We start from the raw sequence: 14,463 nt of genomic DNA on the forward strand, positions 1-14,463 counted from the left end.
TATGTACACTTTTCACTGAATTTCCTTTTTTAAAAAATACTCTTTTTTTTGCAATATGATATAACCCAGATTTTGGATGACAAAGCAGCAGAAACTTATTTTAGTGAATTTGCTTTGCTTCTGCTAGTAATCAGGAGCAGCAAAAAACTTCACAGAACACTGAATAATCAAAACTTATCCCTCCTCTTTCCCATCCAGCTCCTGAACATTCACCAAACATTTCCCATTCATGTTCAGCAATAAGGAGCATGTGCCCAGAATGTTTGATTCTCTGTTCTATAATTAGTGCAGAGTCCATTCAACGCTGCATGTGCTCGCGAAGGATGGGGGGGGGGGAAACCACCTGTATTGTGAAAACTCACTTTCTAGCCTAGAGGCTATTCACTACGTAGAATGTTCGGACAGGAGAATCAGTTACAATTCAGCCGTTAAATCTTTGCACCTACTTTATATTTCTTAATCTACACAACTCAGCAAGGCTTTTAATGATGGGGAAAATGGGATTCCTGTACAGGCTACAGAAATGCTAAATCCCAATTAGGATATACTTTAACATGTGTTTTGGTCCATAATAGTCTTGCTTCGGGACGCAGGTGGCGCTGTGGGTTAAAGCCTCAGCGCCTAGGACTTGCCGATCGAAAGGTCGGCGGTTCGAATCCCTGCAGCGGGGTGCGCTCCCACTGCTCGGTCCCAGCGCCTGCCAACCTAGCAGTTCGAAAGCACCTCCGGGTGCAAGTAGATAAATAGGGACCGCTTACCAGCGGGAAGGTAAACGGCGTTTCCGTGTGCGGCTCTGGCTCGCCAGATGCAGCTTTGTCACGCTGGCCACGTGACCTGGAAGTGTCTCCGGACAGCGCTGGCCCCTGGCCTCTTGAGTGAGATGGGCGCACAACCCCAGAGTCTGTCAAGACTGGCCCGTACGGGCAGGGGTACCTTTACCTTTACCTTTACCTAGTCTTGCTTCAGACTGGCTCCCAGTACGTTTCCAAGCACAATTCAAAGTGTTGGTGTTGACCTTTAAAGCCCTAAATGGCCTCGGCCCAGTATACCTGAAGGAGCGTCTCCACCCCCATCGTTCAGCCCAGACACTGAGGTCTAGCGCCGAGGGCCTTCTGGCGGTTTCCTCGCTGCAAGAAGTCAAGTTACAGGGAACCAGGCAGAGGGCCTTCTGCGTGGCACCCACCCTGTGGAACGCCCTCCCACCAGATGTCAAAGAGAAAAACAACTACCAGACTTTCAGAAGACATTTGAAGGCAGCCCTGTTTAGGGAAACTTTTAATGTTTAATAGGTTATTGTATTTTAGTGTTTTGTTGGAAGCCACCCAAAGTGGCTGGGGAAACCCAGCCAGATGGGCGGGGTATAAATAATAATAATAATAATAATAATAATAATAATAATAATAATAAATTATTATTATTATTATTATTATTATTATTATTATTATTATTATTAATGTTGTTGCTGTCTTCCTGCATTATCAGCAGCAGCAGTTTGCAACAGCACTGCTGAACTGAGTAGCTTTGCTGCAATTCTGAAGCAGCGTGACTCAGTTACTACGCGTAAAATAACTGAACTGTACAATTGGAAGGGACCCTGAGGGTCATCTAGTCCAACCCCCTGCAATGCAGGAATCTCAGCTCAAGCAGCCCTGACAGATGGCCACCCAACCTCTGCTTGAAGACCTCCAAGGAAGGAGAGTCCACAATCTCCCGAAAGAGCCTATTCCAAATTGTTTTCAGGCAGGTCTAGTTGCTGTTTCATCATGTTAACGTCATAGGCTCCAATATTTTTGTAAGTGAATTTTTGCCGTAATGCACCATTCCAGTTTCCTCCTGAAGTGGAGTGTTTCACATGATTCCATATCTGCATGTTGCATAAGCTACTCCTTCACCTTGCCAATGCTGAATGAACTATGGGGGAAACTGGCTTAGCTGCCACAGGCGTCAATCACCTGCGCGGAGACTGTGATCTGCGTGAGGTTACTCTCAGAATTGGTTGCTTGCCAGTGATCTGAGCTCACAGTCTGGCTGGCCAGGGGAAAATGAGGACAGGGCTCCTGAACCATTAATAGTTGTGCAGAAGAGGGATTTTCAGCTGATGCAACTTGCCTTCCACCTGCCTTGCCCCACCCTCCAGTTTCTGCTTTTCAATTTGTATTGTATTATTTTATGCACTGTGGCTTGCCGTTGTTTTATTGATTGCCGTTTCAAAATTATTTATTGCAATTGTTAAGAGTGGGTTTCTGTTTAATTTTTATATGCTGATATTATTATTCTATACTATTCTAATGATTATTGAATGTTACTTTATTTGATGTTGATTGCTTATTTTAAAGCTGTTTCATTATCACATTTTTGTATTGCATTAGATTGTTATAAGGTGTACATTCTTTGTTTCTTCAGCTTGTAAACCGCCTTGAGTATTGTAAGATAGAAAAGCGGTATACAAATTAAAAGTGATGATGATAATGATGATTATGACAAGTCTCACTCTCTGCTACACAACTATTAGAGGAGCAGGGGCTACCCAAAAGCAGTCAAAAATTGCTTGTGTAGATCAACCCAGCAAAGGGAAATTAAAGTCCAGTACCAAAGTCTCTGTAATTATACTGGTTTGTAAAGTTGAGATGGTCTACTGCTCCCAGCCTTTCCTGTGATAATTCACGCCTTGTCTATTGTGTTTTTCGCTCTATAGGACACAACCGACCATAGGATGCACCTTGTTTTAGAGGGGGAGAACAAGAAAAAAAAATTCTCCCCCTCTCTGCTCAGTGCCGCTTCAGTGAAGCAGCAGGAGAAACGGAGACCCTTCCATTTCTCCTCCTGCTTCGCTGAAGGGGCCCTGCGCAGCTCTCCCTCTCTGTTGAAGCCAGGAGAGTCTTGATCTCCCGGCTTCAGCAAAAGGAACCTGAAGCCTTTGGAGCGCAGCGCGAGTTCCCGCTACGCTCCAAAGGCTTCAGGCAGCTATCCCTGAAGCCTGGAGAGCGAGAGGGGGCGGTGCACACTGACCCCTCTCGCTCTCCAGGATTCAGCGAAAGCAACACAAAGCCGCCGGAGCGCGGAGGGAGCGCTCCCTCTGCGCTTCAGAGGCTTTGCGTGGCTATCGTTGAGGCCAAGGAGCCTGCATTCGCTCCTATAGAGTGCACCCTATAGAGCGAAAAATACAGTACTTCGTTGGTATTAACCATGTTTTGGAGCAACGTGTTTCACCTTTGCTCTGCTTCTGTCTGTTCATTCTCCTTAAAAAACTTTAAATGACCACTGGTTGCAGTGCTGATGACACAGATGTGATACACCTTAGGAGCAGAACTGCAACCCATGAGTTGAAGAGATATAATTCTACAGCATCTAAATGCATGTTCTCACTCTACATTCCCCCCAAAGCTGTTTATCTCGTTAGAAACATTCAATGATCCCAAGGAATAATGGGATAAGGAGAAATGGACAACTATTCATAGTTAAAAGTCAAGCTATTTTGACAAAAGTGGCCCACTATGCATTGCAAGGAGACAAAACACTCCAGAGAGGAACTTCTCCTGAAATGAATAAATCCTGTGTTATCCCTCTGATGTATCAAGCAAAACCCACTTTGCCACAGTCATTCAATAAAGCTATTTACTAATCACAGAAAAAACAATATGGACTTAAGTTTACCCCTTTTCACTAGAAGTTGTCTTTGCCATGGCAGGCATGCATGCATATATATATATATATATATATATATATATGCAGGTTTTGGTGTCCTCGGGTGTCTTCCCGTGTAAAAGTTGGGGTGTCTAGGCGACGTTTCGACGAGGTCTCACTCGTCATCTTCAGGCTGGTGCTTTCGGCTTCTTGTTACTGGAACAGAGCGGGATCTCAATGTTTGAGTTCCTATAAATACTGTAGAGGGGGTGTGGTGTCTAGCCTCCAATGTTCTGGGCAGAGAGGAAGTTCCCAGGCTAGTGTGCCTTTTCTTCTTTTGTTCCTTAATTACTTGAGAGATACCTTGAGTGATTTCTTGAGTGATATCCTGAGTACCACTTAGGTGGGTCATTAGGTGTGGATTAGTTGCTAAAGTCTTTGTGTCTTGACCTCTTGAACTTTGTGAAGAGTTTTCCTGAGAAGATGGCTGTATTGCACTTAGTTGTGCTTTGGCTTGGCTTCGTGTATAGGGGCGAGCTGTGGTTTTGTGGCTTGTGTCAGCCAGATCTGTGTAGGGATTGCAGGGGGGTGCAGCATCCGGAGGTGCCACCATGGATTGGCTACTGGATGGTGTCGCCTAGACACCCCAACTTTTACACGGGAAGACACCCGAGGACACCAAAACCTGCATTCCTGTACCCGTGAAAATCTACGAAAGCATATATATATATATATATATATATATATATATATATATATATCTGATTTGGTTTCCATAGAAACTGGTAAAAAAGGAACACGCCTGAGTGGGAGGAGATGTTAATGTGAAAGTGAATGTGAATGTTATTTTTAGGGAAGTCACAGGTTAGAACAATTACAGCTGAACTTGCTTAACTGCTTATCTAACAGGGGAACGGTGCTTTTAAAAGGTATATAAAATTTCCGGATGATCTTCCATAGGGCAGTTTAATTTTTTTAGCGAGTGGCTCCTGTAGTACTTTTGGCCTTTTAAAAAAATCAAACATACTCAGTGCCAAGCTATAGAACATAACATTTTAATGCTAGCATCAAGAAAATATACAGTAATACTGTATATCTTGGCCTGAGTTAAGTGGTGTAACAAGTAGTTCAGCATCTGCCATTGGGCAGCTGTGTCAGCTTGGCAAGGTTACTGAAAGACCAGCAGATTAAGGCTTTAATCCTGTGTTCCCTCACCTGTACGTAAGTCCCAAAGAACTCAGTGGTGCTTACTTCTAAGTAAACATGTACAGGTTTGGGCTGTCAGTGCAGTATAAGTTTTCATGGCCTAGAATCTCAGCTGGGGGATACATGACAATGTCCACAACTCTGTGTAAAGCTTAAAATACGGAACAGCAATTGCTGATAGCACCAGCATCAGAGTTTTACTAAGTCAATTAACAGCTATACTGGGGCAGGAAAACATGGTATCTAGTGCAGTTTAAATGAATGGAATCAAACTTCTTGATTAGTCTCAATCCAGCTATTTGACACTCTGTTCTCCCTCTGAAATTCCTTTGACAGGGAACTCCAACATTCATATAAGAAGTGGAGTGTTCTAGGAAATTAAAAGGCTCACCCACTGGTTTCTAAATGTTGCCATTTCTGATGCCAGATTTTTGTTGATTTCTTCTTTTGCACAACTGGCAGAGGATAGCATGGTTTGATCCAGTTGTATGGACTTGCAAAAAGTCAGGTCCCTTCTCTTTACAGTTTATTCAAAATAAGGCAGACATAGAACTTTGCTTTTGAAAACAAGACTTCCTGACTCTGCAGGATTTTCCAGTGGGCTTAGAAAACGCTAGACCCACAACGACTGTACATAGAATATTCTATGAGATGCAGTTGTGCTTCCTTGTGCCTCTGTTCTTCCTGAATAATTTCTGAGGCCTGAGTGACAGGAAGGATAAAGACTTCCAAATTAATTCGTTCAGTTCTAGACCCTTTTGTGTTTTTTCCCTGTGCTTAAAGAAAACACTTCCTTGTTAGGCAGACAAAGGGCAAGATCCAGGCCAAACTAAGCAGTCTTAAATCCTGGTAATTCAATGGGAGAGTAGAGCAGATGCTCAAATATTTCCCAGTGAAATCAAAGTGCTTAACTGAAATTAAAGTCCTGGGTGATACCTAATGTAAACAAGAAGATAACAAAACAATATTCATATGGAAAATTAAATGACTGCGCTTTGCCTTTTTTTGTCTGTCTGCTTTGAAGACAGCCTCGTTTAAGAGCTGAAATTATTTTAAGACTATTCAGGCACATCAAAAGGTGGAACCACAGATATATTTGCTATGACTCTAATTATGAAATCTTGAAAGTGGGAATCCCTTTGTCAAAAACTCATTCTGGGTCAAAACTTGTGTTAGTCAAGTTAAGATTTACCTGTGAAAGAGGGCTTTGTATCCTTCTTTTTCTTTTCTTTTAGATTAACCTTTTTTATTATAATGTATTAATAAAATCTTATAAATAATGGGAAATAAAATAAAGCGAGAGAATGCGGGTTAGGTTGCTGCACTCACAAATGTGTCCCTTTTATGAATCCAGTTAATCACAGCTGACAGGCTGCAGTCTTGGGAGGAAATGTTTTGCTCAGCGCAAGGAAAGAATCTCTATTAATGGAACCAGGTGATGTGAACGCAGTTCCCTAGGCAAGCCTGAGAAATGCACCCTGGAAGGAAACATCGCTGACTTTGGCCCAACCTTGAGAAAAATGTTCACTCAGAAATTTTGGAGAGTCAGTTTGCCACGTATCACACGACACTGCTGCTGCATCAGCTTATGTGAAACCACTGGGCTTTTTTAAATCTCCAAGGTGATTGTTCTCGCATATAGGTTATATCTTGATAGGCGGTAAGCTTCCCCACCCTGGACCCACAGACTTTGTATGGTAAAAACATAAGGGTGCTACTGAAACAGACCAAAGGTCCACTTTGTCCAGGGATGAGGAAGATGAGCCAGCATAGTCCTTTGTCAGCGAGGACAGACACTGAAGTCCGGCAACATCTGGAAGGCCATAACTTCCCCATCCGTGGCCTATACCCATAATTCTGTTCGCAACAGTGACCAGCTGGATGTTTCTAATGGGTGTGTGAGGAGGGCATAAAGCTGGTGGCCAAGTGATCAAACCAAGTGGCCAACACTACAGCTTGTGTCCATGCAATTCACAAACACCGTATGATAACTAGCTATACCTGTGGAGGACTGAATTCTAGTGAGGAGGGAGAAGAGGAGGAGGAGGAGGAGGAGGAGGAGGAGGAGGAGGAAGAAGAAGAAGAAGAAGAAGAAGAAGAAGAAGAAGAAGAAGAAGAAGAAGAAGAAGAAGGGTCTCTCTCTCTCTCCCGTGTTTCATAATTTTATGAAACTCGTTCCCCTTTTATGGTACTTCCTGTGCATCACTAAATCATGCATAAATAGGGATGGAGGAGACGGGGGAAGAAGGGGAAGGAATAAGATACCAACCTCTACTGCTCCAACAGCTGTTCCATTTTGCATAGCTCCGTCATTTGGTGGTGTCACTTCAACTTCGACTTTTGCAGTGTTTGGGGCACCTGAAGCATATTCCAGAAATTAAAAAAACAAAACGAAAGCAAAACTCAGAACATATCAGTTACTTTTCAACCATTAATCTGTAAACTCACTGAACAGTTAAGCACTGGTATTTAATTAGCTGATATAAGAGTTAGTCTGAGACAAAAATCGTCTGGCTTAAACCTACTGAAGCCAGTGGCATTTAAAGGAGAGTCAAACCGAATGCTAACAGAGTTTAATATAATATCTTTGTAATCTTTACCTTCTTTGCTCCAATATCAAGTCTATTAATTAATCACCTCCTTGTTTACACAGCTGCTCACCCAGAGCAAATTAGTCTTTTATTGTGCATCTGCCTCTTACAGACACGGCCAACTCCCAGGACCTCAGGTGGAACTGCTCAGGAGATGAAACTGGCAGAGAGAAGCTCTGTGATTTGCTCATACATAAGCATTTATGTTGCAAGAGAGGAAGAATTTGCAGTGCTTTGGGATTCTCCGAGTTCCCGTTGTGCTAGACCTGACCAGGATAAACCTGGGCTATTCACACACACCACAATTTAAAGACTCGTGAACAGGTGAAGGAGGAAGGCATAAAAGGCACCGCTTATTCTGCAGTATATTCTCTGACTCCTAGCCAGTCTCTAGAAGAATGTGGATGAGGGATGTGGGGCTATCCCTTAATTGGGGGACAGACACATGTATCAGCTGGTGGGTTGCAAATGAGCCAACTTGTTGACCATCATTAGCCTGTGTGATCACAGAGGATTATCTAAGCCAGGGGAGGGGAGGAGAACTGGCTGAGTGGGACTGCCCAGCAGTCAACCAGCTGATTCTAGTATGATGTCAGGTGATACCTTCAAAGGGGTTCACTGTCACTGCATCACACATCACATGGGCAGGTAGTTCTGGTTTGGGAAATGGCTTGCTAGGCCTAATTAGGCCGCCGGGCTGCTGTTCCCCACTGCTGATCTAAGCTTAAATAAAACCAAGCATGGAAAAAAAGATGTTGCAGAAGGAAAGCTTGTTCTTCACTTCTGCTTTCAACTTGGCGAACACAGTTGCACCACATATACCAAGAAGCCAAGGGCTTCATACAGGGAAGCATTGGAAGACAGATGAGGATGCCAGACCCATCCATCTTGTGCCAAACAGATGCAGTTTTCTTTGCAACAAAAAAAGTACATGCTATCTTGCAATTATACTATAAATACATAGGTATTACCTCAATTTTTAAAAAATGCGGTATTTTCTTGAGTAAAGTACTCTATAGCATTTCTATTCACCTATTTAATTCTCTCCTCTTAGGCAAAGGTCATAAAACAACCTGGCTGGTAGCCAGATTCCGCGCCCAGATTTGTAGGCAGAGATCGTCCTCTAGAATAAAACAGCTTACTAGGGAAATGCTGAAGTTCCCCTTTGGGGCGCCTCAGGGTCAATTTTTTTTATGGTAGCCCAAATCTCAGTTGTACGGGTGTATGCATATATCTCAATTTTAACTCATGAGCTAATGCTGCAATCTGCTCCGATTGTATATTTTATCTTTATGAATGCTGTTTTTATTGTGTTATGTTATGTGAGCTGGTCTTTGACCATAATACATTATCTATCTATCTATTCACATATCTGCAAACGAAATAATTAAATATTATTATGTTTTGCCTACCGGCATGATTAGCACTTCCATTCCGTTTTTCACCGTCCTCCACCTGACACTTTTTGGCCATCTTATGAAGAATAGATGCCCTTTCTTTGAACTTTCCTGAAAGAAAGAAAAAAACACATTTGTTAAAGCACAGCTATCGGGGGTGGCAGATTCCTGTTACTGCCTCAGCTTCTTGCACCGTGAAACAGTAAGCTGAACTTACTGTATTTTTCGCCCTATTTTCCCCAAAAATTGAAGGGGAAATGTGTGTGCGTCCTATGGGGCGAATGCAGGTTTTTGCTGAAGCCTGGAGAGCGAGGGGGGTCGGTGAGCACCGACCCCTCTCGCTCTCCAGGCTTCAGGAAGCTCTCCGCTAGCCGTGGGAGACGCAGCTCTCCCACGGCTAGCGGAGAGCTTGCCTGCACCCAGAAGCTTGGGGCGCGCTGAGCTCAGCATGCTCCAAGATTCGGGTTTCGCGCAGGGCTCCGCAAGCCGTGGGAGAGCTGCGCGACTTCGCACAGCTCTCCCACGGCTTGCGGATAGCAGCCTGTTCTCGGGGCTGGGGTTGGGGGAAGCTCGGGCTTCCCCCGCCCCAGCCCCGCACCTGGGGGAAAAAATATTTATTTATTTATTTATTTATTTATTTATTTATTTATTTATTTATTTATCCATCCCCCCCCCCCCGAAAAACTAGGTGCGTCCTATGGGCCGGTGCGTCCTATGGGGCGAAAAATACGGCATATCTTCCAACTTGAATAGCTGCAAAACCGTGGCTTAGTATTGCGTGTGTATTTGTATCATCAAAAGCTCCTGCAAGGCTGAGAGATAGCACCTTGGACCAAGGGGGCACATGGATTTGGTTTCAATTAACGCTGAATTAAGAAACCTGTCAGAATTAACACCAACTTTTATTAATAGGATGGCTGCTATGCTTCGCCTTCCCCCCCCCCCCCATTCCTAGGAGACAAATTCCAGAAGAGACAAAAAAAATTCCTTCCAGTAGCACCTTAAAGACCAACTAAGTTAGTTCTTGGTATGAGCTTTCGTGTGCATGCACACTTCTTCAGATACACTGAAGTATCTGAAGAAGTGTGCATGCATACGAAAGTTCATACCAAGAACTAACTTAGTTGGTCTTTAAGGTGCTACTGGAAGGAATTTTTTTTGTTTTGACTATGGCAGACCAACACGGCTACCTATCTGTATCCAGAAGAGACAACTAACAGCTCAGTCTTATGCAAGTTTACACTAGATCTCACTAAATTAAATGGATTGCAGCCTAAGAGGCCTGTGGCAGGCCATAGACTAATGCATTAATTGTGGCAAAATCATTCTCAAGCTAGAGCCCACCTAGTAAATATAGGGGTGAATACCAATGATATCTGTCTGACTGCACAACTGACTTCTGCATGAGCAATGGGACTTCCTGCTCCTCTCCTCCCCCTATAGCCCCCCCCCCACCGACCCCAAGATCTTTTCCAGAGGATCCCCCAACCCTCTGGAACAGATAGGGGTATTGTACCGCAAGGGAGATGGAGAGGAACTGGAGATTCACTTATGCAATGAGGAGGGGGGAAATAATTAAAATGTTTCTTTTGCCTTCCTCTGAGAATCTCAAGGTAGTATACAACAGTTTTAAGACACATATGAAACACTAAAACACAAACAATAAAATGCAGCCAACAAATCATATGCTATTTACTTATCAATTAATCAATAAAATACTTTAACCCAATAAGACCTTTATGCAACTCAAAGACCTAACTGCATGACATTTGTAATTATGCTACAATATATTTTCCTCTGTATTGATAATGAATTTTGATAATGAGCAGGAACTGGCTGAGCGAACACCATGGACCAGTGTCTGATTCAAATTTAATGTAGTAAAACAACCCAGAGTTTGCAGCAAACCAGTTTCCCATTTTATCTGAAAATAAGAACCTGTCTTTTGCACAAACCAGGATACTTCCCATGATGGATATACGTATTTGTTTTGCTCTGTTGTTTTCTTTGGACAAAAAAGCTTGGCATATTTGCTAAACCATGAAAGGCCTAGAAGAGGTGAAAGTAAAAAATGAATGTATGTACCCTAAGCAGCAATCTGTTTTTACAACTGCATTCAACTCCTTTGCCTGGGGGTGGGGAGAGCACATGATTGTGTCTCCAGCTATAACTGGGATCAGCCTGCAGCACGGACTTCCGGTATTCATCTTAACTATTGCTTTTCAATTAGTAGTGGAGTGATTTAAGGATATAGCTCAAATATAATGGTAGGCAGTAGGCAGCGGGAAATACCAAATATTTGTGGGGAAATGGGGGAAGAGAAATATTTTTCTATTTCCCTTTTCATTATGTTTCTGAGATGCAGACAACAATGGTTTTTGCCCCCCTCAAAAGACCTTCCTGAGATCAGATTAGTTTCTAAAAATGTAACCTTTGTGGTTTTCTGAAAGGCTTTTGAAGAGCAGAAGATGGCTGGATGCAGAGAAGCAACAAAAACTGGGACTAAGAACATAGAAGGTTATCTATGAAGGCATAAAGCTTGGATATAATCATGTAATCAAATAAAAGATAAACATGGCAATTGATGGACACCAATAAAATTCGTCTCTCCAGAGGCAAGATTCATCCATCCTGAAGCATTTTTATTATTTGATATTTGCAGTGGCCGATGGATGTATTTGAAAGTTGGTACTGGTTTGACACAGAAGAATGCACTTGCAACACATGGCACAGCTTGAAAACAGGAGCATTTAATACAACATAATGTAACAGTGAGATCAATGGGTGCTTCAAGAAACAAAAGCCAGACTATATAACGAGCGCTTACAAAGAGAAATGAAGAACCGATTAATGAAATGTCATCTGTTCATTAGTTAGTTCATTCTAGTGCAGTGGAAAACGCAAATCTAAAATAATAGGTACAAAACCTCACATGGTAAAGAGTACAAATCTGCATATGAGTAGAAAAATGGATACAGATCGATTATGGAGTCATCAGAAGAGGCACACAAACAGAAAAGGCTATTTACAATCTGGTCCTATTGGCAGGGTCCTATTGCAAGATCATACCTGTTCCTCTTGCAGCCAGAGGAACAAACAGGCATTTGTTCCTACCTCCCAACAAAGCCCGTGGTTGTACTGACTGCCAGGCCCATAATGGGGAAAGTGCTCATTTCAGCCGCTTAGCCGACACTCAAGAGAGCAAGGGAGGGGAACCTGGCAGTGTTAATCTCAAATCCCACCATCCCTGACCACTGGCCATGCTGACTGGGTCTGTTGAGAGCTGAAGTCCAGAAGCATTTGAAAAGCCAGCCCCAACAGACTTTTCCAGTGCTAAAGGTAAAGGGACCCCTGACCATTAGGTCCAGTCGTGGCCGACTCTGGGGTTGCGGAGCTCATCTCGCTTTATTGGCCAAGGGAGCCGGCGTACAGCTTCCGGGTCATGCGGCCAGCAGGACTAAGCTGCTTCTGCCGAACCAGAGCAGCGCACGGAAATGCCGTTTACCTTCCCGCTGGAGTGGCACCTATTTATCTATTTGCACTTTAACGTGCTTTTGAACTGCTAGGTTGGCAGGAGCAAGGACCGAGCAACGGGAGCTCACCCCGTCGCGGGGATTCGAACCGCCGACTTTCTGATCGGCAAGTCCTAGGCTCAGTGGTTTAACCCACAGCGCCACCCATGTCCCACTTTCCAGTGCTACAGGAGCCCTAAGAGCTTGGGAGTCACAAGCTACAAGGAGAAGTTGTCTTTGCCTCTGTCATCCGATACACCTTTAGAGCTGCAAACCAATGTCTGAACAGCAATATCACCACTGCAAAACTTTGGAGCCCACAGAAGCCAAGAAGGCCAATGCAATTCACTGCATGCAAATGCGGAAGAGCAAGAGTCATGCATTTCTGAGAATTGGGGGGTGGAAAGGAGCATCTTTGACATGGAGCTAATTTAAGGCGGATATGTCCAAGTATAGATCTGTAACTACTCTTTAAAAGGCTTTATACAGAATTATTTTTACAGTTGTGGAAGATTACCAAGGCACAGCAGCTAAGCACAAAACATTTTTGCTACCTGGCCTTCCACTAACAATGGACATAAAAAGGTAAAGGGACCTCTGACCATTAGGTCCAGTCGTGACCGACTCTGGGGTTGCGGCGCTCATCTTGCTTTATTGGCCGAGGGAGCCGCCATACAGCTTCCGGGTCATGTGGCCAGCATGACTAAGCCGCTTTTGGCAAACCAGAGCAGCACACGGAAATGCCGTTTACCTTCCTGCCGGAGCGGTACCTATTTATCTACTTGCACTTTGACGTGCTTTCGAACTGCTAGGTTGGCAGGAGCAGGGTCTGAGCAACGGGAACTCACCCTGTTACGGGGATTCAAACTGCTGACCTTCTGATCGGCAAGTCCTAGGATCTGTGGTTTAACCCACAGCGCCACCCGCGCCCAGCAATGGACATAAAGGTAAAGGTAAAGGGAACCCTGATCATTAGGTCCAGTCGTGGCTGACTCTGGGGTTGCGGCGCTCATCTCCATTTATTGGCCGAGGGAGCTGGCGTACAGCTTCTGGGTCATGTGGCCAGCATGACTAAGCCACTTCTGGCGAACCAGAGCAGCACACGGAAACGCCGGTTCCCTTCCCGCCGGAGTGGTACCTATTTATCTACTTGCACTTTGACGTGCTTTCGAACTGCTAGGTTGGCATGAGCAGGGACTGAGCAACGGGAGCTCACCCCATCGCAGGGATTCGAACCGCTGACCTTCTGATCGGCAAGTCCTAGGCTCTGTGGTTCAACCCACAGCGCCACCCGCGCCCAGCAATGGACATAAAGGTAAAGGTAAAGGGAACCCTGATCATTAGGTCCAGTCGTGGCTGACTCTGGGGTTGCGGCGCTCATCTCCATTTATTGGCCGAGGGAGCTGGCGTACAGCTTCTGGGTCATGTGGCCAGCATGACTAAGCCACTTCTGGCGAACCAGAGCAGCACACGGAAACGCCGGTTCCCTTCCCGCCGGAGTGGTACCTATTTATCTACTTGCACTTTGACGTGCTTTCGAACTGCTAGGTTGGCATGAGCAGGGACTGAGCAACGGGAGCTCACCCCATCGCAGGGATTCGAACCGCTGACCTTCTGATCGGCAAGTCCTAGGCTCTGTGGTTCAACCCACAGCGCCACCCGCGTCCAACAATGGACATAGTTTGTGGCAAAATGCCAATCTTACTTCCCGTTCGAGATCCATTGAGAACCAAATTAGTGAGAGGGGGAAGAGCAACGTGCCTCACTTCCTTCCATGGATTCTTCCTTGCAATTGCCCCCCTCCTTGCATTAGGATTGCAAGAACTCTCAGTGCAGTTCCACCTTTGGTTCAGCCATGGGGAGGAGACGATAGTAGCATCACCCATCACTCATTCGTCCATCAAAAACTTTGGATAAGGACCGCGTGTGCTGACAAGATGGAGCAAACTGCTAATTGGCATAGCTTACATTTTTAAAATGGCTGCACAGGTGTAAACTATACCTCAGTTGTTATTGTGGATTGCAGAACATCACCTAACCTCGCTGAAAACACTCACATAAATTAGCCAAATATTTTGATGAAGCTCTGAACAATTTGCACGTAGGTGTTTGCAAAATCAAAAGGTCACCTTC

The 14,463-nt window shown here is 44.4% G+C and overlaps 1 protein-coding gene and 1 long non-coding RNA gene across 7 annotated transcripts in view; both read right to left on the bottom strand.

The window, feature by feature from the left end:
• LOC310835347 overlaps positions 1 to 14,463 on the bottom strand; it is a 277,237-nt gene that overhangs the window by 87,461 nt on the left and 175,313 nt on the right. The gene's annotated exons all lie outside the window — the stretch shown is intronic.
• SLC24A2 (solute carrier family 24 member 2) overlaps positions 1 to 14,463 on the bottom strand; it is a 93,073-nt gene that overhangs the window by 8,613 nt on the left and 69,997 nt on the right. For all 6 annotated transcript variants that reach the window (XM_083718991.1, XM_083718989.1, XM_083718990.1 and 3 more), the window contains 2 exons: positions 8,834 to 8,929; positions 7,100 to 7,188 (listed from right to left, as the gene is read on the bottom strand). In XM_083718991.1, the coding sequence (XP_083575117.1) occupies positions 7,100 to 7,188; positions 8,834 to 8,929 (185 nt within the window). The remainder of the gene's footprint in view (positions 1 to 7,099; positions 7,189 to 8,833; positions 8,930 to 14,463) is intronic.

Source organism: Podarcis gaigeae, assembly GCF_964106915.1.
Source record: "Podarcis gaigeae genome assembly, chromosome: 17".
Taxonomy (NCBI): Eukaryota; Metazoa; Chordata; class Lepidosauria; order Squamata; family Lacertidae; genus Podarcis; species Podarcis gaigeae.